The sequence below is a fragment of the Spodoptera frugiperda genome, chromosome 22, assembly GCF_023101765.2.
Source record: "Spodoptera frugiperda isolate SF20-4 chromosome 22, AGI-APGP_CSIRO_Sfru_2.0, whole genome shotgun sequence".
Classification (NCBI taxonomy): Eukaryota; Metazoa; Arthropoda; class Insecta; order Lepidoptera; family Noctuidae; genus Spodoptera; species Spodoptera frugiperda.
The window spans coordinates 5,618,808-5,644,853 of record NC_064233.1 but is presented as its reverse complement, the minus strand read 5'-3'; the positions used below and the strand labels follow the sequence as shown (position 1 = coordinate 5,644,853).

General features: G+C 38.3%; 1 protein-coding gene, 1 long non-coding RNA gene and 5 other non-coding genes across 7 annotated transcripts; 3 read left to right on the top strand and 4 right to left on the bottom strand.

Moving 5' to 3' along the window:
* Positions 1 to 497: 497 nt before the first annotated feature.
* Positions 498 to 570, bottom strand: Trnan-guu (transfer RNA asparagine (anticodon GUU)). The gene has a single exon. It is a non-coding gene; the product is annotated as a tRNA-Asn (tRNA).
* Positions 571 to 4,249: 3,679 nt separating this feature from the next.
* Trnan-guu (transfer RNA asparagine (anticodon GUU)) lies at positions 4,250 to 4,322 on the top strand. Its single transcript has one exon. It is a non-coding gene; the product is annotated as a tRNA-Asn (tRNA).
* Positions 4,323 to 4,412: 90 nt separating this feature from the next.
* Positions 4,413 to 5,934, bottom strand: LOC118279874 (uncharacterized). Its single transcript, XM_035599712.2, has 2 exons — positions 5,020 to 5,934; positions 4,413 to 4,494 (listed from the first exon to the last, which is right to left on the bottom strand). The coding sequence occupies exon 1, from the start codon at positions 5,858 to 5,860 to the stop codon at positions 5,039 to 5,041; it is 822 nt and encodes a 273-aa protein (XP_035455605.2). The 5' UTR covers positions 5,861 to 5,934; the 3' UTR covers positions 4,413 to 4,494; positions 5,020 to 5,038.
* Positions 5,935 to 7,889: 1,955 nt separating this feature from the next.
* Positions 7,890 to 7,962, bottom strand: Trnan-guu (transfer RNA asparagine (anticodon GUU)). The gene has a single exon. It is a non-coding gene; the product is annotated as a tRNA-Asn (tRNA).
* Positions 7,963 to 9,435: 1,473 nt separating this feature from the next.
* On the top strand, positions 9,436 to 9,508 carry Trnan-guu (transfer RNA asparagine (anticodon GUU)). Its single transcript has one exon. It is a non-coding gene; the product is annotated as a tRNA-Asn (tRNA).
* A 7,926-nt stretch (positions 9,509 to 17,434) lies between these two features.
* LOC126912078 (uncharacterized) lies at positions 17,435 to 17,868 on the bottom strand. The gene is made up of 2 exons (XR_007706717.1): positions 17,716 to 17,868; positions 17,435 to 17,610 (listed from the first exon to the last, which is right to left on the bottom strand). It is a non-coding gene; the product is annotated as an uncharacterized LOC126912078 (long non-coding RNA).
* A 6,247-nt stretch (positions 17,869 to 24,115) lies between these two features.
* Positions 24,116 to 24,188, top strand: Trnan-guu (transfer RNA asparagine (anticodon GUU)). Its single transcript has one exon. It is a non-coding gene; the product is annotated as a tRNA-Asn (tRNA).
* Positions 24,189 to 26,046: the final 1,858 nt, after the last annotated feature.

Here is a 26,046-nt window from a genome sequence, read left to right as displayed (position 1 = left end):
AGAGATATGTGGTAACATGAGCTTTTTCCTCCTAAATAGTAGAGGTGGGTTTTTTTTTTAAGGAATGAGGTGATAAATGAGATGGAGGATCGCCTGATGGTAAGTAATTGCAGAAACATATGGACACTCGAAACACCAGAGGCGTTACAACTGCGTTGCCGTAATTTTGGGTGTTGAGAATTTGTGGATTGTTGGGGATTGGGCGTTACAAGTGCGTTTACAAGTGCATTTACAAGTGCCTTTTGGGGGTTAAGAATAAGAAAGGTAATACATTATGAATGTAGGATTCGTTTGTTCATCAGTTTTGAATTCTTTATAAAATACAGAGATAGCACGATATTTAAGTACAACTTAGAATTAAGTAGCGTTTCAGTATCTATTTCGGCGTTAAAGGAGTTAATTTATGTTTCTAAACTTCAGTAGGATTGAAATTATTAAGAAGGAGACCTTGATTTATAATCTAAATAAAAAATATTGCATGATCATACAAAATAAATCGCCCCCGGGTGGGCTCGAACCACCAACCTTTCGGTTAACAGCCGAACGCGCTAGCCATTGCGCCACGGAGGCTACATGTATCTCCCACGGAATCACGAACTAAATCTGGGCAACATTTTATTGAAATTAATATAATGTAATCATTAAATGTCTCTGAGAGCGGCAGTAAGTATATAACAAACGCCAACATTCCAACGCCACAACCAAGTCTTGTTGCCGGCGTTTTGGGGGTTAAAAAGGGGGTTTCCTCAAAGAGCCATCAGGCCACCACAGCTGCGGACTACCTAGCGGGTTTACCGGAGCTCCGGTTCGAAAAGCAGGAGTAGGAACAGGGTGGTTTTTAGTCAGTACGAGTCTGACACTCCCTCTCGCCTCGTCTAAGGCGAGAAAAGTCATTGGATTGTTTTCCCCCTCAAAAAAAAAAAAAAAAAAAAGGTTCTTGGGGAATCGGGGATTGGGAAGATTGTGTAGGGAATTGGGCCTCCAGTAACCAAACTCACACAACGAAACACAACGCAAGCGTTGTTTCACGTCGGTTTTCTGTGAGGCCGTGGTATCACTCCGGTCGAGCCGGCTCAGCACTGCCGAAGCATGGCTCTCCCGCACTTAAACGACGGACCCACAGGACCAAATGTCAAAGCGACAACGGCAACACACCTGTGACACCTCTGGTGCTGCGGGTGTCCATGGGCGGCGTTGATCGCTTACCATCAGGTGACTTGTTTGCTAGTTTGCCATCTATTCCATAAAAAACATTTGGCGCAATATCATAAACAAGTGCAAATGTGAGTTTGCGCGGTGCCCCTTCCTAAAACATGTTATTAGCAAACCAACAGGATACACTATATACAAACCTGAGCATTGCTTTAAATACTAACAATTTGTCTGTCTGTTTGTGCGTGTGCCTTCGCGTGGAACGTATAACCTGCGTTGGCGTTAAGGGTCAACAGATTTCGAAAAACTGCCTCGTTGGTCGCAAGTGCGACAAGAGGTCTCGGGTTCGATTCCTGGGTCGGGCAAAGTATTACTGGGCTTTTTTCGGTTTTTCGAAAAATTTTCAGTAGCAGCACGGAATCTGGAATTGTGCCCAATGTATGGCAATAGGCTCACCCCCTATTACATGGCACTTATTATTACTTGACTACCAAAAGCAGCTTAAAGGTAAGTGTCCGCACCGCACGCATCGTACGCATTCCGTATGACGTCATCAGTACGCATCGCATGTAGGCATTGCTGATGATGCGGTCCGTACGACGCGGATCAGTGGACGCAGTTGTACGAGTTTCTATACAAGATAAACTAAAATCCGTTGCGTGCGATGCGTACGATGCGGGTCTGTGGACGCGTACCTTAACACATTGAACGCCGTGGTGGTCACCGGTGACCGACGTTAGCGGAGGATTTGCCTTCAACAGTTTTCTATTGGCAGTCAAACGCCCGAATATTGAAATGCTACTCAATTTTAAGTTGTACTTAAATATCGTGCTATTTCTGTCATTTTATAAAGAATTGATAGGGACGGAACTACACTCGCGAGCAACCAAATCGACTCAACCTACATGTGCGCATTCGTAGATGTTTTCTTAAAAAAATACTGAATTGTTTTTAAATACCGATATACCATTAGAAAGCTAACAACTTCAGCTTTAAATTGGTACCATTATTATAAAAATTGTATCAGCACTTTTTAAAATATTTAACTTAATTCAGCGGACAAGAGTATTTGCTCACTACGACACAAACAAGTTATAACACAAACTACCCCTATAAAAGCTCCACATTAAGGTTAACTTTATCTGTGGCTTATCGAAAGTTGATCGTACACATCTCCGTAAAAACGCCTCATTTTATTTCCAAAAATTATGGATAGGACACCAGAAAAAGCCGCTCAACTCGTTGCTCTACTGGAACAAGGACTTAGTCAGCGAAGAGTTGCTGCTCCGCTGAGTTTGAGCCAATCTGCAGTATCAATAGTGTACAGAAGGTATCAAGATACTGGTGCCTTCAATCGAAGACCAAGAATAAGCCGCCACCGGTCCACCTCGGAGAGAGACGACCGTTTTATTATTTCAACTTCACTACGAAATCGTCACTTGACCGGTGTCGATGTTCAACAGGAACTCAGAAGAGTTCGAGGAGTGGCTGTCAGCGAGTGGACAGTACGAGGACGGTTGAAGGAAGCCAACCTCACCCCTAAACGGCCTGCCACAGGCCCGAAATTGACGACACGCCACCGGCAAGCGCGCCTTCAATTTGCCCGAGAACAACTCGATGTAACAATGAACTGGCCAGCGGAATACGAACAATGGACTGGCCAGCGCTTAGCCCGCACATAAATCCAAGTGAACACTTGTGCCGTGCAGACACATTCTGCATTCGTCAGTAAATAAGACTGGCCTCCATTGGTCCGTGCTCCAATCGAGCTCAAAACAATTCAGTATTTTTTTAAGAAAACATCTACGAATGCGCACATGTAGGTTGAGTCGATTTGGTTGCTCGCGAGTGTAGTTTTGAGAGCGTTTTAAAATTGAGTAGCGTTTGAGTATTCGGACAAAATAACGATGAAGTTTCTTGCTCGTTCTTCTCCATTCGAAGCTACACTTTGGAACGAGCGCCTAGCTTCACTGACAGACAGACTGACGGACAATTCAATTTGACGTTTCAAAAGTGCCTTATTTAGGATTAATTGAAATAAATGCTTTGACTTTGAAAAGACTTAAAAGAGCTATGCCTTAAGCAATAAGCAATGCCGACCCAGCACACAAGACACGCCATTTAGCTGTGCAACCAAGTAAGAAATCGTCGCCCTCGGAAACGTAAAAAAAATATTTATGCCGATTGTTGTAGGGACAAGTTTAGTAAATGAGCAGCCTGGCGTGACGCTTTGGGTGATGGTAGCATGAATGGGCAATGGCTTTACTATGAAAAATCAACAAAATTTAATAGGTGATTGTATTGTCCTATGAGTAACGAAATGGTTATTGTTCTAATTATAGAGTAGATGGTCTGATACACTAGACTACATCTGAACAGGGGGCCTACTCTAATTTAACGAAAAACGAAGTTTCGTCCGAAACTCGCAAATTTTGTATTACAATTTCTATTTATTGTGAACTTTCGTTAACAAAAATGAACGAATAGAATGAAAAACAAAACGTTATTTTAAGTAATTTTATTAGTAAATTAATAAAACCTACGGCCGAAGATTAAACGAAACTTCGCATTCGAAAACCGGAGTAGGGCTACTCTGGTTTTCGGGTTCGCTCATACTGTTGTGGTTCTTTCCTCAAAAGACCACTACAGAATCCACGTGCACAGTTCTCTCACATCTTTATTTGATTGTCTGGACTTTAAAAGAGACTATGACCTCTGAGTTTGTTTCGAAATTTCTTCTCAGAGTAGTCGGGCCTCATCTAGTTATTTCAAAGATTGACGTGTAAAAGTGTTATCTTGTAACCAACTTGCAGAAATAAATATAATTTATCATTTTATCATTACACACCAGGTACACTGGGCTTCTACTGACAAATCCGGGATTCCATGACCAGGTTAGCGACTTTTAGCAATTCTCAGTATAAGTAAAAATTCTGGAAATATTTACAAACTCTGATTTTAATTCAGATTAGGAGTGATCAGGGTTTCAAATATTTCCAGAATTTGTTTTGAACTAGATTTGAATGTAATTACGATTCTGTGAAAAAACAAATCTCTTTACTAAACTCGACAGTGTTTTACAGCGGGATTTCACACAGCCTCCGTGGCGCAATGGCTAGCGCGTTCGGCTGTTAACCGAAAGGTTGGTGGTTCGAGCCCACCCGGGGGCGATTTATTTTACACATTTGATGCATTTTTGTTCATTTAAAATCTAAATGATTGTGATTGATATTAGTTTTATTGACTAAAGATTGTACAAGTAATTATTCTTGTTTCGATTACCAAAATTTTAAGTTGATCCAGGTTATAATGGGCAGTCAGTCTTAGTTTAATTCGTTTTACCTTTAACAACAAAAAGACCCATATTACTGGCGACTAGTAGCGTGCTTTTCTACCAGAGATGTGCTATGCTACGTTGCTGTGGATGCGTTTGGCTTCCTCTAATCAAATTTGTTGGTTCTCATAGCTTAGCACTGGTTGATACAGACTCAGATAAGCTATAGTTTTTTATAGAGAAATATGCGTCGTCGTCATCGATACTCGAGCTGCGCGTCTTCCTTGCAGCGGCGCATAATCATAGCACATGTTACTCGCACAGCTACATAGCTTAGTATTAGTGAAAACAATCACATAATTTCACAGCTTCGGTATCATATCTAGCATAGCTACATAGCACATCTCTTGGGAAAAATCACCCATACTTGCAGAAAACTAAAACATCGGACATTATATTATGTGAAAAACATGAAAGATATCCGAATAAACTGATATTTTATATGACGAAGTATATGTTCTAATATAATAAAACTACAAAGAATCTCTTCAATAATTTACTATTGTCACAATAAAAAAAAAAACCGAAAGTACCTTTTAAAGTCAAACTCGTTCACTTCTTAGGTGGGCACTGATTCTTTTTATCTGCCGGCCTTTCAGGAGGCGGTGGGGGCATGTCCTCACGACAGGGGACCCTCTCTCTCAAAAATATATTCTGACGACAAGTCTTATTGAAAATAAGCAGAGCAACTTTCGCTATCTTATAAGAAGCAAGTCTGAATATCTCATCAGTTTCCTTAGGGAAGCATAAAGCACCAGTAGCTAACGCCCCAAGGCTTGAATAGAAGGCTTTTGTTGGTATTCCCTTTCTACCAGCCATGCAGTACCCAGTAGCAGCACCAGCTACTACTACAGCTTGTCTCAGAGTACAATTCTCAGGTGCCCTCATAGCCTTCATGAATTCTGCTCTCTTTTTACAAATCACCGCGCAAGCATCACGCTTTAGCTCGCCAGCGTCCTTTTTAAAATCTTCTATTGAGTCCACCCAACTTTTTCTGTAGTTTTTAACTTTCGGGTATAGATACCTGTGTAGTAATTTTACGTCGTAATTGGGGCATTTCTTTTTGTCTTCCACGTAATCCTTGTATTCATAATGCGGGCTCTCATATATTGGTAAGTCCTTATATTTCATTTTTGGTGGTTTCTGTGGAGGCTCGTCAGGTTTTGCAGCGTGTACCACCGGGAATAATGATAGGTTTGCGCCAATTAGGGCCATTTTTAGCGCTTGTATCCATATTCTGCCTATGACATAGAGATTTCCATGGCACAATTTAGATATGGACCCTATCATTTCAGTTTCAGAGCTGAAAATCGCATCATCTTCATCATGGTGACTGTCTTCAATAGAATGATTTTCTATTCGTGGATTTTTCATTTTATTTTTATCAAAATGTTTGTGATTTGTGTTGTGTTTACAAAAATTTTTGACTTTGACGGTTTTTGGTTGGTTTTTTTTTAAGATAGGTGTCTGAATGACGTTTCGTTTGTTAAAAGAGATTGTAATATTTTAGTTGTTTATCTATACTGAGGGCTCATGGTTATTAATAGTAGTCATGGTTAAAGATTATTTTATGTTTCCTACTATTGTTTTAGAGTTCCAAATATCGAGAAAAAAATAATATTTTGTCACAATATTTATTATTTCAGTAATTTCTCCAAAATACAGACGTACAATTTCAGAAAATCCATTCAAATTCAAATATTTGTTTGTCAGAATATGGTACAATAGATCAACTAGTTCCAACATATCCTTCCATTAATAATATTATTGTAGTACCTATATATTACAATTGTATGAAATTGATAATATAATATTTGTGGCTGACCCCGATATCGACTCAAAGATCATACATCCACGACCACTATTTAATCCAACAAGACAACTATAATTCCCACTCCTCTTAGAAACTAAGAGGCGTGATGATATGCACATTACATCATGAGTCACATACACACAACCAAACAAATGCGATTCGACGACAAAACGCAAGCGATTCCGGGAACTGAGTCATAGTGTTGTTAACATTTTAACTTTTTTGACCATAAACTGAATTTTATGACTTACCCACGACCTTAGAGTATTAAGACCTCTGTGGTGAGACCTTTGGCACATAAGCGGTAATTTTGAGAAGGTCCATTTTTGATGAGCATTTTGATTTGATAAGCGGTTTGTTATTTTGTCATTAGATGTAGTGTTATGCGTAGTTGGTAAGCAGGATAAGGTCTTGTTAGAAACAAAAATTATTTTCCTAATTTCATTTTGTTAGGTGTGAGGCCAAGGTTTTGGATTTTAAATTTATTTGAAGTGTGGGAGAACCATGCTTCGGCACGAATTGACTCGACCGGAGTTATATCACGGCCTCACAGAAAACCGACGTGAAACTACGCTTGCGTTCTGTGAGTGAGGTTACCGGAGGCCCAATTACCTCCTTCCCAATCTTCCTAATCCCCCCAATTCCCCAACAACTCTTAAATTCCTAACCCCAAAGAGGCCAACAACGCACTTGCAACGCCACTGATTTCGGGTGTCTATGTGGGAGGGCGATCGCTTACCATCAGCTGATTCGTCTTCTAGTTTTTTATCCTACGGGCACGCAGGTAAAGCCGCTGGTATAATCTAGTAAGTAAATAAATTATATGACAGATAAGTATCACTCACTATTTGACGGAATGAATCTTCTGACAATTTATTTACCGAATGTCCACTTAATGTTTTCGGAATTAAATACTTTTAACTCTCACGCGTTTACCCTTAACGGGGTAAGCAGTAATCGTAGTTAACACGATATTTTACTGCATTAAACTGTATACAACTATTTTTATTGTTTTAATAAAGTTCAGTATGTACAATTGTCTTGCGTCATTGTTTATAAGAAATGCCACTGCCGGGAATCGAACTTCCCACGACCGAATTCCAGTGATTATTTAAGCAAATAGCTATGCAGATCATGTAAGTATTGATTTTTATGTTAAATACTAATTAAAATCGACTGCCTTGTTGGTCGAGTAGTCGCAAGTGCGATTGCCGGACAAGGAGTCTCGGGTTCAATCCCCGGGTCGGGCAAAACATTACTGGGTTTTTTTCGGCTTTCCGAAAATTTCTCAGTAGTAGCACGGAGTCTGGAAATGTGTCCAGTATATGGCAATAGGCTCACCCTTTATTACATGGGACTTATAACACTAATGGTGAAAAGTGGGTGCACATTGTATTTGCATTAAGTGCCGTAATGTGCACCTCTGCCTACCCCTTCGGAGATAAAAGGCGTGACGTTGCGTATACTAATTAACATCGCTTGCGTGACCGGGGATTAAACCTGAGACCTTGTGCTTGGCAGGTGCGTTTGGCTATTCAATACACGAGGCAAAATGTGTGTCTGTAATTACGGCAAAAAAATAAAAGAAGTCGCCCCCGGGTGGGCTCGAACCACCAACCTTTCGGTTAACAGCCGAACGCGCTAGCCATTGCGCCACGGAGGCTGTGTTGATAGTCTATGAAACTACATTCGTTTTTCTCCATTCGAAGCTACACTTTGGAACGAGCACCTAGCTTCACTGACGGACAGACTGACAGACTATTATTTATTTCTTTCTTTGTTGATGTTTCAAAAGTACCTAAGTATATGGTTTAATTGGAATAAATGATTTTGACTTTGACTCTACAGTACTAAATAGATATATTCACAGGGTATGAAAAGGAAGCTAGAGCTGTGGACTACCTAGAATATTACCGGGGCTCCGGTTCGAAAAGCAGGAGTAGGAACGGGGTGATTTTTAGTCAGTAAGAGTCTGACACTCAATCTCGTCATGTAAGGCAACGTGTTTCTAGTATGGGACCGCTAGATGGAAAATAGAGAGGAACATGGTTTATAAGTGTAATGTCTTGCGCTCCCCATAAAGTGTTACGCGTTATGTTAAAGGGAAATCCATTATGACATCTCCTCTTGGTATTTACTTAGTGATTGGCAATTACTGGTGAGATATTCTTTTTCATCAGAGATGTGCTATGTAGCTATGGTATGAAGATGTAATAGCTAAGCTTTGAAACTATGTGACAGTTTCCGCTAATACTAAGCTATGTTGCTGTGCCAGGAAGATGCGCAGCAGAGTATGCGATGTATCGATAGTAGGGAAGCTATGCATACCACACATGAATAGCACGCATCCAAATCACGCTTCTTTTCTTATAAAAACATAGCTTAGCTGAATCCGTTTCCACCAGTGCTAAGCTATGTATACCAATGAATATGATTGGTGAAAGCCAAACATATCCACAGCAACGTAGCATAGCACATCTCTGGTGAAAATCAATTTTCAACTCAAAAAACAACGTTTCTTTTTACCTTACATGTCCTGTACCTACTGATCTTAATTTAAAACCTTTTTTGCAATCTCCTTATGAGACAATATAACATATTGTTTGGCGATAACATGGTGGACAGTAATCATTTCATTTTGACCACAAAATGATCAATGGTTACCATTAGTACATAAGTGATAATTCCTTCTTTTGTTTTTTTTTCAAGTACAAGTACAATTGTTGAATAAGGAATTTTGAGTAGGTATGTTCTTTATTTCCCGGTTTAGATTAAGTAGTGTTGCGTTATTGAGGTTCGTATTTTTTTTTTGTTTTATTAGAGTTATTTTTTTAACGTCAGGCCTTTTATCATTACTACACGTAATGCCGCTTTTCACCAATTCTGATGTATGTGTTATAGGGGGTGAGCCTATTGCCTTTTTTTGAGGGGCGAAAATCATTCAATGACTTCTCCCGGCTTGGGTGAGGCGAGAGGGGGTGTCAGACTCTTACTGACCAATAACCACCCCGTTCCTACTCCTACTTTTCGAGCCTTAGCCCTGGTAAACCCGCTAGGCAATCCGCACATCCGAGTTACTTTTCATACCCTGTGAATATACCTATTTAGTACTGTAGTTTCATAGACTATTCACACCGCCTCCGTGGCGCAATGGCTAGCGCGTTCGGCTGTTAACCGAAAGGTTGGTGGTTCGAGCCCACCCGGGGGCGACTTATATCCTCTTTTTTTGGCGTAATTACAGAAACACATTTTGCCTCGTGTGTTGAATCCGGATATTGCCATATACTTGGGCCCAATTCCAAACTCCGTGCTACTACTGAGAAATTTTCGAAAAACCGAAAAAAAACCCAGTAATACCCGCCCGATCCGGAATTGAACCCGAGACCCCTTGTCCGGCAGTCGCACTTGAGACCACTCGACCAACGAGGCAGTCGAGTTAATACACAGCAATATGCTTACTCCTGCCTACCCCATTATCATAATGTAAGACAAAATCGGTCTCGAATCACAAAACATGGCAACACTCACTCACCAAATCGATTGCGAACCAAATCGATACTTGATTTCGACTATTCGATTAACCGATGCATTCGGTCTCGATTCTATAGAACAAAAAAATGGAAAAATCGTTTCCTATGTGCCATGTAGAACGATTCTGAGCTACAAAGTTTTTTATTCACTCTAAAATAATGTTTATAGACTCTGATGCTATGAGAATAAGGTTGAAATTGCAATAGCTGTGTGTTTTTCAGGTGCATTGGTAATCTGGTTATCAAGACTTGGATGAGGTCGTTTGGACGGTGTCTTTGATACCATATTGACGTAATTTTGAATGGGTTTTTGATTTGAAATTCAGGTGAAATGCAGGAGAGTTTGTATGAAAGATTTATTGGGCTTTTTATAGACGACTCTGTAGTTAGTTTCATTATTGGAGAGACAGTATTTGATGGTTTGGTATACGGGGAACTAAAACATAAAGCTTGACAGTTGTCGCGAAATATGGTTTGTAATAGACTTAGCGCATCTTCATAATAAGTGTCAGAGATAGTGCATACAAATTTAATCATATTCTTGATTCAAAGTAATCTGAACAGCTATACAGATATTGTGAAACAAGTCTTTAAAATAAGTTAAAACAAGTAAAATATTTTTTTTTATGTTAAACGGTTTTACACACAACGTCACGCCTTTTATCCCCGAAGGGGTAGGCAGAAGTGCACATGCACATCACGGCACGTAATGTCGCTATACAATGTGCACCCACTTTTCACCATTTGTGTTATAAGTCCTATGTAATAGGGGGTGAGCCTATTGCCATATCCTGGACACAATTCCAGACTCCGTGCTACTACTGAGAATTTTTTTCGAAAATCCGAAAAAACCCAGTAGTACTTTGCCCGACCCGGGAATCGAACCCGAGACCCCTTGTTTGGCAGTCGCACTTGCGACCACTCTACCAACGAGGTAGTTAAACGGTTTTAATGTCATCAAAAATATGTACACCAAAATCAGATTGATATGTCGTCAGAAAGGGTGAGGAATTCTAATTACTAAATTGTACCCAAACACACAAACAGGTAAAGCTAAATGAAGCCGTTTAAAAAGTACTTGATCGACTAACGAGTTTCACACTTACCTATATCGGGAAAATATTGTAATTTGCAACTTTTTCTTGGAAAAGTAAATACATTTTTTTATGGACATAATCGCCACACATGGACTCTTGAAACACCAGAGGCGTTACAAATGCGTTGCCAACCGTTTGGGGGTTAGGATTAAGGGTTGTTGGGGAATCGGGGATCGGGAAGATTGGGAAGGGGGGTAATTGGGCCCTCCGCTAACCTCATTCGCACAACGCAAGCGTTGTTTCACGTCGGTTTACTGTGAGACCGTGGTATCACTCCGGTCGAGTCGGCCCATTCGTGCCGAAGCAATACTCTCCCACACTTGATACCCGATCAAATAAAGAAATACAATTTTATATTACACTAGCGGACCCGACAGACGTTGTCCTGTCTACACGTCTTTAATTTGAAAATTTTTTTAATAAGCTAATACATTCTGGACCTTTTTGATGAAAATTATTATTCAAATGTTATGACAATATCTAACGTCATTAATATTTGACACTGCGATGGTAGCGCTGTCTGTCGGATCCAATGTAAAACATTCCAAAATCAACAACTACTAATAAATTAAAAATTAAATAAAAAACATTGTCCAGCGGACAAAATTGTGAATCTAAACCATTCTCAGATCCCCTTGAACACACACAAAAAAAATCATCAATATCGGTCCAATCGTTTAAGAGAAGTTCAGTGACATACACACTTACAGAAGAATTATATATATAAAGATTGTAACTTAACATTGAAACCTGTAGAATGACTCACGGACATAAAACACCATCTAACCATGCAATTAGCCAATAGCAAGTAATTACAGCGATGTCAAAGGCCGACAAACGTTAAAAATTAATCAAAAAATACAATAACACAACTTTACTAAAGATAATCTTAAAAAAAAAACTATAAAGCAAACTTTTTGCCGCCCATTATGAGGCGGCCATCTTGAAAACATCTCGAAATGTCATTAGCAATATAAATGAGTTTCGCGCCATAACGAACGCTGTGTTGCCACAATGGAAAATCATAAATCAACTGTCATTCTGATATTTCGTTGAAAGGAGGTTCGTCCACGTTCGTCAATGCATCGGTGCAAACTTTTTAAACTCTTAGAGTTGTTTTTTTTTTGTGTAAGTATGAATCGTTTGATTAATTGTAAAAAACGAGGCGTGCTTGTCTTTTTTGTATGAGATCTTTGTATGTGGAGATTTCTTATTTTAGCGGTTGTTAATACTTGCGTTATTTTAGTTAGAGGTGAGGTAGTGTTCTGTTAAAATTAAGTTTATACGTGTTATTGCTGAATAGATTGACTAATTCGTCCTATAGTTTGGTTTTTATCGTTTTTAAGATTCATATTATAAAGTACTATCTAAGCTGTGAAACTATGCAATCTTTTCCACTGATACTAAGCTATGTAGCTGTGCGAGGAAGATGCGCGGCTAGAGCAGGCGATCTAACCATAGTAGGGAAGCCATCTATAGCACATATCCATAGTATAATTTTCGATAAACCGAAAAAAATAACAATAATTCTTTGCCTGACTCGGGAATCGATCCCAAGACCCCTTGTCCGACATTCGCACTTGCGACCACTCGACAAACGAGGCAGTCTTTTTGTTTTATACACTTTAATTTAATGTATTTTATAACAAAGTGCATCCGACACAACTAATATAAGGTCATTTTCGCACGGACAAGGCATTTTTCCTTTTTATTTGATTCCTTTTTGGTATCGCCCGTTAGGTACTGAGGGCCGACTCCGGTTCTCGAATGCGAAGTTTCGTTTAATCTTCGGCCGTAGATTTTATTGATTTACTAATAGAATTACTTGAAATAACGTTTCATTTCTAATTTCATAATTATCAAAACCTATTTATTATCTTATCTTCATTTCATTCGTTCATTTTTGTTCACGAAAGTTTGCAATAAATAGAATTGTAGTATGCAATCTGCGAAGTTTCGTCCGAAACTTCGTTTTTCGTTGAATTAGAGTAGGCCCTCTGGTGTTTGTCTTTGTGTTATCGTGATTTATTCGTCTGGGCGATACCAAAATGTCCTTAGTTGTATGCAAGCGATGTTTTTGGTGTTTTTCGATGCGTTGTGTATTGAAATGTGATAACGTTAACATCGTATCCTGGTTTTTGTTTCCTTGACGAGATAAGTAAGGAGATATGTGGCAGTTTATGACATTTTTTATGGTATAAGCCAGTAAACGAGTGGACGGATTACCAATGGTAAGCAATCGCCGTCGCCCATGGACACCCGATACACTAGAGGCGTTGCAAGTGCTTTGCTAGCTTTTTGGGTTGGTTTAGATTAAGTATAAAGATGATAACATCTATGGTATTCCCTCTAATGACAACCTGGAAGCAGCGGTGGGAAGAATAGGGGTCGAACCTCTGCCTTCATTTTTATCTTTTAAAAAATGTACTCTAGGTTCACATTTCACTTTAAACTTTATCGATTTTACATGTGACCAGGCTAGCTATTTCTTCGCTAAGAAAACAAGTATTGCCATTCAACGTGGCAATGCGGTTAGTCTTCTGGGACAGTTACCCAGTGACAGTGATGCAGATGAGTACTTAGAAAGGAGACCTAAACGAGAGATTTTTTGTGTTTTATTAATTTTAATTGTAGTTTATTTTACGTTTTATATATTTATTTATTTTCATTTCTTACTAGTTAAGTTCTAATTTATAGTATGACTAACAAATTGAATGGTAAATGTCACTTTAATTCACTAAGATAAGATTTAAAATCGAACAAATATACATCTTATATTAGCTACACCAATCGGCAACCATTACAAAGGTGTTGAAACAAAAGTCTAGATCTAGGTTTCAGCGTTCAATCTTAGAAACCTAATATTGGAACTAGGTCACCTAACATACCTAACTGTCAGCTGACTCAGTTGGGGTTGCTAGACTAGAAAATTTATTTTTGGTACACCTCATTTGGTTTGGGGTTATAGATCAGACACATAAGTCTTGATCTTACAATATGGTCCATTTTGACCCATTATTACTGTTGATCTTATGGTATGGTATATTCTACTATCATAATATATTGATGGGGTATGATAAGAGTACTTTTCCACCAGAGATGTGCTATGTAGCTATGTGACGAAGATGTAATAGCTAAGCTGTGAAACTATGTGACCGTTTCCACTGGTATTATGCCATGTAGCTGTGCAAGGAAGATGCGCAGCTCGAGTATGCAATGTACTGCAATGTAATGCATGTGCAAGGAAGATGCGCAGCTCGAGTACATTGCATACTCGAGCTGCGCATCTTCCTTGCACAGATACATATCCTAATATAGCACGCATCTTTCTATATAAACAACATAGCTTAGCTGAGTTCGTTTCTATCAATGCACAGAAACTATACGCGAAATTGTATATTCTCAAACCTTGAACAAAACCAAAGTTATTGGTTTCGCAGTTTTGTTGCCATTATAAAATGCGTAAGAGGTAAAGTACTAACAGATTATAATATTTTTTCATCTTTGCCGAATGGGAATTCAGACCAAAATACTACTATGTGTGGGTGATGTCCTTTTTTCATCAATATTTCAATTTTTTACATAAAAAATGTGTGTGATAATTTTCCGTAACTAAACAATAAATATTTTACAAAAATGTCATGTTTTCAAGTTCGCAACCATTCAACCAACGAGACAGACAGTCAAACAAACACAATATCACACAGTTTCCACTTTAACACTTATGTCCCATTTTATTCAACACAAAATAAGTGTTGCCAATACAAAAAAATAACTTTACAACCCTTTGTATCGGTGTTTATAGTCTGTGTCAGATAAAAATGGCGCTTTGTCAATTTCGTATTTGGAATTCGTGACGGTTTATTTTTGAAAAATGTTTAGCCACGTCACACGATTCTTTTCTTAGTATTTTGTTTTGAGTACTAAAATGTTTTAGATTTTTGTGAAATGATTTGTCGAAGTGGTATGCAGATGGATAATACTCCGTTTTCGATAATATACTATAGTAAGGTTGGCGCGGTGGCTGGGCAACTGGATGCCGTACAACGTGTAGCGGGTTTGATTCGGGAGCAACTCTTTGTGTGATCTACAAATTGTTGTTTAGGGTCTGGGTGTCATGTGTATGTGAACTTGTATGTTTGTAAACGCACCCACGACACAGGAGAAAATCCCAGTGAGAGGAAACCTTTATAAAAAAATATATATTCGTTTGGTAAAAGCTCAGTGTCAATCGAATGAGTTACTTTCGTATCTATATTATTTGTCATCCACTGCTTGGATACTTTTGATCATACCTTATATTTTATAACGTATAACTTTCTTTGATAAATTCACTATCAAACACAAAAAGAATTTTCAAAATCGAACCAGTAGTTTCGGAGATTAGCGCATTACCTAAAACAAACAAACATTTCACCGTTTCACCTTCATAATATTAATAATAAGTTCAGATTTACACCATGCAATGTTGAATCAAACCCAAAAAAACGTGCTCTAACCAAAAACTGCACAAAATAACAAAACCCTTTTCTTTTCTAACAAAACCTAAAACAAAACATCCTTTTATCAAAAAATTATAACTTCAAAAAGTCCTTCACACACCACAAGTTATAATTAAGTTAAAACTAATTAAAGTTAAAAGAAATTCTTAGTCGAATGATTAATGATGCGCACACGCCTCCTAACCATTGTGTTTTAAATGTAATAATTATAAAAACTTTCATTTTAAAACGGTCACGATTTGTGTCCGATATTAAATGAAGATATTTTTGAGAGTAGAGTAGAACATGTTTGTCAATAACTCTACTCTTCACGCGGGTATCATAAACCCATAACACAACATTTAGTAAAGATCACACTAATAGCGACCAGATCACCACAGATAGAGTACAGTAGGGCTAATGCCCTACCCGGAGCTGCGGACTACCTAGCGGGTTTACCGGGGCTCCGGCTCGATAAGCAGGAGTAGGAACGGGGTGGTTTTTAGTCAGTAAGAGTCTGACACTCCTCCCGCATCGCCGAAGGCGGGAGCAGTCATTGGATGATTTTCCCCACTCAAAAAAAGTAGTAAGTTCTAATGGACTGTTGATATTCAATTTTATTGACTTTGACTTTTTCTTGATAAGATTAGCTAAGTTAATTATGTGTGATTATAGGAAAATGCATAAAAATGCTTTCCTTACAAACCATATCAAGTAAACTTGATTATAATAGCATACGAATTTACGACATAGCTCATAAAGAATCTAGATAATAATTAGATTTAGGCCCTAAAAGTCACATTCGTTTGGCTTTTTAATGACTAACTATAGACCCTAGGATATTTAGTCGGTCTAGTACTAAGATTTACGCGAATCTTTGTCGTGTAGTTATCGTAAATAATATTAAGAGAGTACGGATATTTGATGTGGCAGCCTTTGGCGCATCTTGTAAGGCGGCCCATTCGATGTGCGACTTTATTTTTCACCGACAAAAAGAAGGCTGCCTCGTTGGTCGAGTGGTCGCAAGTGTGACTGGACTGTTGATCTCGGGTTTGATTCTCAGGTCGGCAAAATATTACTGGGCTTTTTTCAGTTTTTCGAAAATTTCTCAGTAGTAGCATTGAGTCTGGAATTGTGCCCAGTATATGGCAATAGGCTCACCCCTATTACATGGGACTTGTAACACAAATGGTGAAAAGTGGTTGTACATTGTATAGCGGCATTACGTGCCGTAATGTGCACTTCTGCCTACCCCTTCAGGGATAAAAGGTGTTTGTTCAAAAAGAAGGAAGTTCAATGTATAAAGGATTCACATTAGAAAAAGTCCATCAGGTCCTTTACATCATGTACATGTGTGATTGTACATCAGTTTTGTGAATTAGAAAACAAAAATGTATGTATGTATGCGCGATTAACTTCTGATTGCCTGAATCGATTTTGATACGGTTTTCAGAAAAGTGTTTGCTATATTTGAAGCAGGTTTTGGTATATTAACCTTTAAGTACACGCGTTGTTTAGGATAACGTAACGTCACGCGTGGGGTCCAGAAGTATCCCCAATATAAATTCACATATATTTTCCGATTTTTTAAATATTTATTGAAATTTGTTTTAGATTATAATAAAAGACATTATAATATTTATTAAAAGTATTTATTAAACATAAAACAATCAATCTTTAAAGAGTAAGGAATGTTTTTATCAAATTAACAGTCTTTTAGGTATAATTTTCAAGCACATGTTTAATGTAATACAATTTAACAAAAGAGTCAACTTCAGACTAACTTAACTAAATTATCCTAATAAAATATGAATGCAAAAACAAGTAATAAGAAGAAAAAATAACAATAAACATTATAAAAAAAAATGACAAGCCTTGAAATGTACTAACCAAAACTAACGTTGAAAATCATTCTTTGGGTTGGCATGGAAAACAATAAGTAATTGCTGTTGGATGTGGCTTGCAAATTTTTCTTTGCAAGACTTACATACAATAGTGCTTTTTTTATTTTTAGATCAGACGCTGAATTATGTTCGCTATGTATAGATTTACAGTCACTTATATCACCCACTTCTTCCAAAATATTCTCTTGAGGCGTGTCTCCTATGCCTTCGCTTTCTGAGTCACTAAAATCGTGTATGATTTGATCAATTTAATATTCAGTTAGTCGGCGACTCATTTTTCCTTTTATTCAACACCAATTCTGAAAAGCAAACAAATAAAAAAATAACTAAGGTGAAAAAAGTAACTACGTTAAATCACGGGTGGGGTCTGCAGGTATCCCCACGTAAGCAAAAATGTAACTTACCTTAGCACAAGAGCGACGTACGTCCACTCGCCGATAGGTTTCGCGTCGCACTGAGATTAGCCGGAAACACGCGTTCGTAATTAGACAATTTCAAAAATTATCGTTAAAAAACAGCGCGTGGGGTCTGTTCAGACCCCGCCCGTGACGTTAAAGGTTAACTGACTTCAAAAACAGGAGGTTGTAGTTCAGTAGTAAGAGTAGAAGAAAAACATTAAAATCTATTGTAACCCAGTAATCGAACCCCTTAGTATGGCAGTGGCATTTTCTTCTCACTCGACTAACAAGTTAACCAAACATAGCGACATAACATAGAAAATTGCTGCATAAACCAAAAATAAGTCGCACCAACCCGTCGCACGGCGCACAGCGGTCCCATCGACCCATTATATGCCTATGGAGTAACGCATGAATAAGCTATGGGCTCTGAAAGCCATTCACCGTGAGCCTTAAGGTGTTTGGACTATCTTGTGCTATCGAGATGAGATACCGAGAATTATAAGACAGGGTCTAAAATGTACCGTCAGGCGTTTTAGGGTTGAATGGTTTAATGAATAATTTTGGATGCGAGTTTTCAGCCGTCAAACTCAGAGACATTTAATGATTACTTAAACTATTGCTTTGTTAACTGGGTTAAGTAACCATTAAATGACTCTGAGTATGGCAGGTAGTGTTATTTAGTCTTCGAAATATGTAACACTCAATGTAGTATTTAAGTAATTACTGTATTTTTTTTTATTGTATTTTTTATGACATAAGCCGGTAAACGAGCAGACGGCCCACCTGAAGGTAAGCAATTGCCACTGCCCATGGACATCCCAAGAGGCGTTACAAGTGCGTTGCCGGCCTTTTGAAAGTTAGGAGGATTGCTGGGCAATCGGGGATTGGGAAGATTGGGAAGGGGGTAATTGGGCCTGCGGTAACCTCACTCACACAACGAAACACAACGCAAGCGTTGTATTACGTCGGTTTTCTGTGAGGCCGTGGTATCACTCCGGTCGAGCCGGCCCATTCGTGGCGAAGCATGGCTCTCCCACACTTAACCCTTAAACGTAAATTATCACATGATGTTCTATCCACATCTAGTTTGAGATTACCTATTATGGGTATAAAACTCAAAACAACTTATTAGAAAACTGTATTTTTTCCTACAGAACCAACGCGATTTTTAACAGAGTACTTAATTCTTTTAGTATGCCAAAAATTCATACCACGAAGCTTTTAGTAAAATGAAACAATTAAATATTTTACTGAACAAATAAAAATGTTAATATTTTTTACGAGTTGCACATCAAAGTACACTGTAATGACTAAATTGTTTATTGAATTTTCAATTCTGTTACAATGTGATAAGGTTGTAATTTAATTGAAGGGAGTAGGATACTTTTAAATGCTGGTGGTATGCAGAGTGTGTTTACAATTATGACTGAATTAAAATCTATAAAAAGTCAGTAACAACTTAATAAAGATATTGTCAAGAAATGGTCGCAATTTTTTTTGCAATCTGTCAAGTGTGAGTGTTAAAAATAATTATGAGACGACAACTTTAAATCGGGCTCTAGTAAGTATGACAATTCTATCTATAAAGTAAAATTACAAAATACTTTATTTTCTTATTATTATATCGTCACGCCTTTTATCCTCTGAAGGGGTAGGCAGAGGTGCAGATTATGGCACGAATTGCCACTATACAATGTACAACCACTCTTTACTATTTATGTTGTAAGTCCCATGTGGTGTGTGGTGGTGAGCCTATTGCCATATACCGGGCACATTCCCAGACTCCGTGCTACTACTGAGAAATTTTCGAAAAGCCGAAAAAAGCTCAACAATACTTAGCCCGACCTGGGAATCGAACGCGAGACCTCTTGCCCGGGAGTCGCACTTGCAACCACTCGGCCAATGAGGCAGTCATTATTTTCTGGGAACAGAAGTCTTTTAACAGTAATATTATTTATTTTAATCCGCGGTCGACCCACTGTTGGGCAAAGGCCTCCCTACCCTCCTTCCACTCCTCTCTGTCTCTCCAGAGCTTTCTGCTATTAACAGTATGAATGAAGGGAAACCAAATAACACTATAAACGGCTTTTACGGACAAAAATGTCGTACTGAATTCCGTTTTTTGACAGTAATTTTTATTGAATATCAGACAAAAATCCAGGTCGAAAGATTATACAATATTAAAATAATGAATTTATTTTGTAAATAGGCAAAAAAATAACACTTCTTTACGTCGACACTTAAAAAAAATATCTTCTAATTACCGAAAGTATGTATCGAAATACTGGGGTATTTCTTAATTAACTAGTCTAAGAAGAAATGCCGTAACAAACTCCTGCGTTTATTTACCTGAGTAAAAAGGTATTTTAAAGTCCAGATTTTTAAGATTAGTTATTATTGAAGTGAAGTAGTAATTATTAAATGAGGGCCAAATAAAAAGTACCTTTAACCGACGAGCATGCTTGAAAAGACTGTTGATGAAGCAAATTAGGTGTATATGAATAGCAGCAATTGGCGTTCCATAGTTTTTGCCTACCCCCATTAGAAACAGGCATGAGGTTATGTATGTTATTATTGATTGGCAATTTCTAAATAAAATTTTACTATCCAAATAAAATCGCCAGCAAAGACTTATCAAATTAATATCTCCAAACACAAAACCAAATAAATAACAAATCCACTAAAAACACGACATTTTATCAAACCAAATTTCAATTTACCTGTGTAGGTATTCAATTAAGTGAAGATGGACTGATATTGAAGCTTTTAATTTTAATGTTTGGACCGATCCTGACAATGGGTCCAAAAGGTCATGTGGATTACAATAACTCACGATATTAGAATGTAGGTATAACGATAGGTATCTAATGTGTATTGATACTAGTTTGTTTTGGGTTCCGCGAGCAAGTGAGTGGAACGGTTTTTGATAGTTTTTTTCTTCTAATGAAATGAGTGTGGAATGAGTTGTTGTTGGCGGTATTTGTGAACTGATTCGACCTTTAAATCTTAAAGAAAACAGCGTATTTTTCTTTTTAAAAGGCCGGTAAAGCACTTGTGACTCTTATGGTGTTATAGGTATCTAAGGGCAGCGCTGATCGCTTAATTTCAAAAATGAATATGAGTAAAATGTGAACTGATATCTTTTCCTCCTTTAAATATTGAGTATTGAGTATTGAGTATTAAATCCTTTTACCTACTCAAAAATCAAACCCTTCTTAGTAAAACCTCGTCTACATTAGGAACATTTATCGAGGGAAATGTGTCTCCAGAAACATCGGGCGATGTCGGGCGACGTCGGCAGACATCGCTGCGACATTGTTGACTGTGCGACAAGGAACAGTTTCAACAATGTCGCGATAAGGACGAAGCTTATGCCGGCAGCAACACTAGCAACTAACGTACTAACGACATAAAACAAATAAATTCCGAACAAAAACGTACAGAACCATCACAACACCGGTTTTAATTCAATTCAAGCCATTTTTTCAACGGGTCACGCAAATCCAAAATCCAATCCATCTCTTAACCTATTGTCAACAAAAGTATAATAAATATAGCGATAGGAATCTTTATGGCTTCTTCACGCTTTTAGCCGACGATATTTAAAAAAATAACCGCAAAAATAACAACTAAATAGTTGTCGATGATGCTTATTGCGAATCTCAAGTGTAAAGAGGAAAGATTATATTGTTTGTTCGTTTGTACTGACTTAGCTTTGAAATTACTATATTATTTTAAGTGTTGGAGAGCCATGCTTCGGCACGAATGGGCCGGCGCAACCGGAGTGATACCACGGCCTCACAGAAAACCGACGTGAAACAACGTTTGCGTTGTGTTTCGTTGTGTGAGTGAGGTAACCGGAGGCCCAATTACCTCCCTTTCCAATCTTCGCAATCCCCGATTCCCCAACAACCGTAAGTCAACAGTCGCAATTGCGTAGGGGCCTCTGGTTCGATTCCCGTGTCGGGCAAAGTACCTATTACTGGGCATTTTTCGGTTTTCCAAAAAATTCTCAATAGTAGAACGGGGTCTAGAAGTGTACCCCGTATATGGCAATAGGCTCACCCTTTTTTACATGGGACTTACAACATTAATTATGAAAAATGGCCATTGTACAATAGCATTAAGTCCCATAACACGCACCTCTGCCTACCCCTTCAAGGATAAAAGGCGTGACGTTGCATGCAATACACCAACCGTGCAGTAAATATTGCGCCAAACTCATTGTATCCAATCAGACTATCATTAGTTGCTCAATCTAAAGCTAAAGACAAAAGGATTTCTTGATTTACACCCAGATTGCATTGTCAAAGTTCATTAGCATTGAATCGAGGTGATTATTATAAATCTATTAAACTAAAACGTTTATTAATTAATCGAAACTACATAAAGACTAATAGATATTAATTATTTTCATTGTAACTGAGACCTTAATTGTTTTATTGTCTGTTGTTTTGATTGCTTCTAATATTGCAAAGCTTTGTTTATTGAGTGATTGCAAAGATTACTTTTTTTTAAATATATCGTCACGCCTTTAATCCTCGAAGGGGTAGGCAGAGGTGCTCATTATGTCTGCGGACGGTGAGTAAAGGTAGTCCGCCGCACGGCCGGAATCAGACTAGTTCTGCTTCAAACAGCCACCACAGACAGGCCCAGTAGAGTTGATGCCTGATCCGTAGCTGCGGACTACCTAGCGTGTTTACCAGGCTTCCGGATCGAAAAGCAGGAGCACGAAGGGGGTTGTTTTTAGTCAGTAAGAGAGACATGTCCTCTCTCCTCGCCCAAAGCGAGAGAAGTCATTGGATGATTATACCCCCTAAAATATAAGGCCTTTTCTCATATGAATATGTTTTATTAATAAAATCCAAAAAAAAAATCCAAAAATAATACAAAAAAAAAAAACATAAAAAAAAATATCCCTTCTAAGCGCCCATTTTAACTGAACAGTGTTACAGCAAGCTCCACCCTTAATTATTGACCAGCGAAGTTATGGAGCTATTAAAGCAAATAGCTTTCTGCAAAATGTTTAATTTATAGTTGTCTATTAACAAGGTGGGAGAAGGGGGGGTGTTCGAAATGATGTTGTCATCTTATATAGGTATCAATTATATTATGGTGATTTTATTGTAGCAGCGCGACAATCGCCGCGTCGTGTGTCGCGGAATGCTGCTTATGAATATGAGCCTCTAGCATGGCTTGAAACTAGTCGAGTTCCTCGTCAAAACATTACGTGAGTAAGCCGATAACATAATAATTAATATATTATGGTGTGTAGAAATAAGGACTATAATGGACATTAAAATGATAATTAAACATTTAAAAAGGAATTTTTAATCGACTTCAAAAAGGAAGGTTCTGGGTTTGGCCTGTATGTGTGTATGTTTGTTTGTGTGCGATTATCTAGCGTTTGGCTTAAACGATACTGATGCGATTGATGGGGTCTAGTAGGGCTGATGCCCGATATGGAGTCGCTGACTACCTAGTGGGTTATCGTGGCTCCGGCTCAAAGAACAGGATTAGGAACGGGGTGGTTTTTTAGTCAGTAAGATTCTGCAAGAATAAACATATCTTAGCTGAGTCCGTTTCCACCAGTACTAAGCTATGTGTACCAATGAATATGATCACATCAACAGCAACGTAGCATAGCACACCTCTGATGGAAAAGCACCCCCCTCTTTTCGTCTTTACCCCGTGTTATAAAATGTAACAAACAAATAAAAAAAATATGGTTATTTTCTTAATATTCTTTTTTAATTATTTACGTTCTGTCTTTTGGCATCTGGTGTTTTTAGGAGTTAATGATGATTAGTACATAATACTGAATTTTATACGACATTTTTAAATGTTGGTCCTTGTGGGCGCTTTTATTGTTAGGTGTAAAGTTCTGGGTTTATTACCCGGGTTGTTTACAAGTGTAAATTATTAAATTATTATTGTTGCTTTAAGTGTAGGAGAGCCATGCTTCGGTATGAATGCCTATTCAGGCTTGACAGAAGTGGTACCACGGCCTCACAGAAAACCGACGTGAACTAACGCTTGCGTTGCGTTTCGTTGTGTGAGTGAGGTAAACAGAGAGTCAATTAACCCCTTCTCTAATCACCCCAATCCTTAAATCCCCCAACAATCATCAAATTCCTAACCCCCAAAAGGGCAGCAATACCATGGTGTCCATGGGCAGCGTCGATTACCTACTATTATGTGATCCGTCTGCTCGTTTACTGGCTTATATCATAAAATAAATGCATTATTTCTCATGTATTATTCACACTTATCAAATGTATTTAATCAACCAAAGAAAAACAAGCTCAATTTCTGTCCGAAGCGATAAGAAACCCTCGCTGAAAACACAGTGTATTTGGTTTTCAGACCGATAGAGCAACTGAATTTCAGACGTTACTACACAGCCTCCGTGGCGCAATGGCTAGCGCGTTCGGCTGTTAACCGAAAGGTTGGTGGTTCGAGCCCACCCGGGGGCGATTTCTTTTTATTATTTTTTTCTATAAAAATCTATAATTTCATCCGACATCCCATCAGATGTTGGATTACCAATTACCAAAATAGTTCAAACCTCTTAAAATTTTAAGAATCCTAAGGGGATTCTTTCCCCCTGGGGAAATCGCGGTCTAAGACAGTTGACACTTAATAAAATTTTAGTTTTTACCGAACTAGCTTAGAAGTTTAGCTGTTTTTTCACGCTAAATAATTCTTAGGTGAGTATCTTAAATTTTATGCAAATTGAATGTTACAGTTAGGATTTTTTTTTTACGGAAACCATCCATAGCACGCATCTTTCCATATAAAAAACAGCTTAGCTGAGTTCGTTTTCACCAGTGCTAAGCTATGTGTACCAATTAATATGATTGGTGGAGGCCAAACGTATCCACAGCAACGTAGCATAGCACATCTCTGGTGGAAAAGCAATCTAACTTCACAGCAACATATAAGAAAACAAAATCTTGCATATTTAACTACATACATATTATATGTTTTTACAAAATTTTTGGAAACCAATACAAAATTCCTCGATAAACGTCGACAGGACCGCAGAATTTTTGACCATAATATTATCAGCGATCGCGCGGGTGGTCCTAAGTTCGATAAAATTTGTGGTAATTTTTTATATAACACAAAGACTTGTAATATAAACAGTTGAAGTGCAATTTTATTGAAACCTTTATACTTATAACAATATGTATATGATTACGCTTTTTATTTGGTCAAAAGGGTTAGCAGAGGTGATGGTTAAAGTGTGATTGTTGAACTAATTGTCGTGGATTCGACTTCCGAAGTGAGAAAAGTGTTGTTAATTTTTTGGTTTTTGAAAAAAAAAATTATAATAACTTAACTAAAAAATCACGGTTTACTCGCGTAAATTAATAGAGAAAAGCTCTACTATTTTCGAGTCACAGAGGGACTCTTCATCATGAGCAGCGTGCGCAGACGCGGCGACGTCACGCAGCCTACTGACGTGTGTTGTGTGTAATTTTTGGAAAACCTAGGAATCGAACCCGAGACCCCTTGTCCACCAATCACACTTGCGACCACGCGACCAAAGAGGCAGTAGTGGAATTGCGTGCGTATTTTTAGAAAACTCGAAAATCGAACCCGAAACCTTTTGATCAGCAGTCATATTTGCGACCTCTGGACCAAAGTCAAAGCTTCCTGTAATAACCGATTTGAACCCAAAATAATAAATTAGATTAACCCTATCAATACCTCGCTCCCTGCCTACCCCTGCAAACACAAACGTTATCAAGTCGCGATAGCTCAGTAATTAAATTACTTGTTTGCAGCCTGGCATCGAACCTGGAACGTTAGAGGCGCTAATTTGAACACCGTAATGCATTTTATGATGTTCACGTAGAGCTATGAATGGGATAGATAGGGCAGTTTAATTTTTAATAAAGTAATTAGTTTGTTTTTCCAAACTGATAGGAAAAGAGCGTACTCCTTTTTGAAAGGCCGGCAACGCACCTGTGACTCACTGGTGTTGTGGGTGTCCTTGGTCGGCGCTGATTGCTTACCATCAGGTGGACAGCCTGATCGTTTGCCCCCTATTTCATAAAAAAATGTTTTATATTATCTTGTCATTTCTGTTTTGTTGGTTGTGTGATGGCTAACACGACTGTTAAGCAAGAGGTATAGAATTTGATTTCCGGGCTGGACAAAATGTTTGGACTGGAGTGATATCACAGCCTCACAGAAAGTCGGAAAAACGCTCGTGTTGTGTAACTAACCTCAGATACACAACGCGAGCGTTTTTTAACCGACCCGGGAATCGAACCTGACACCCTTTGTCCACCAGTTACACTTGCGACCACCCGACCAACGAGT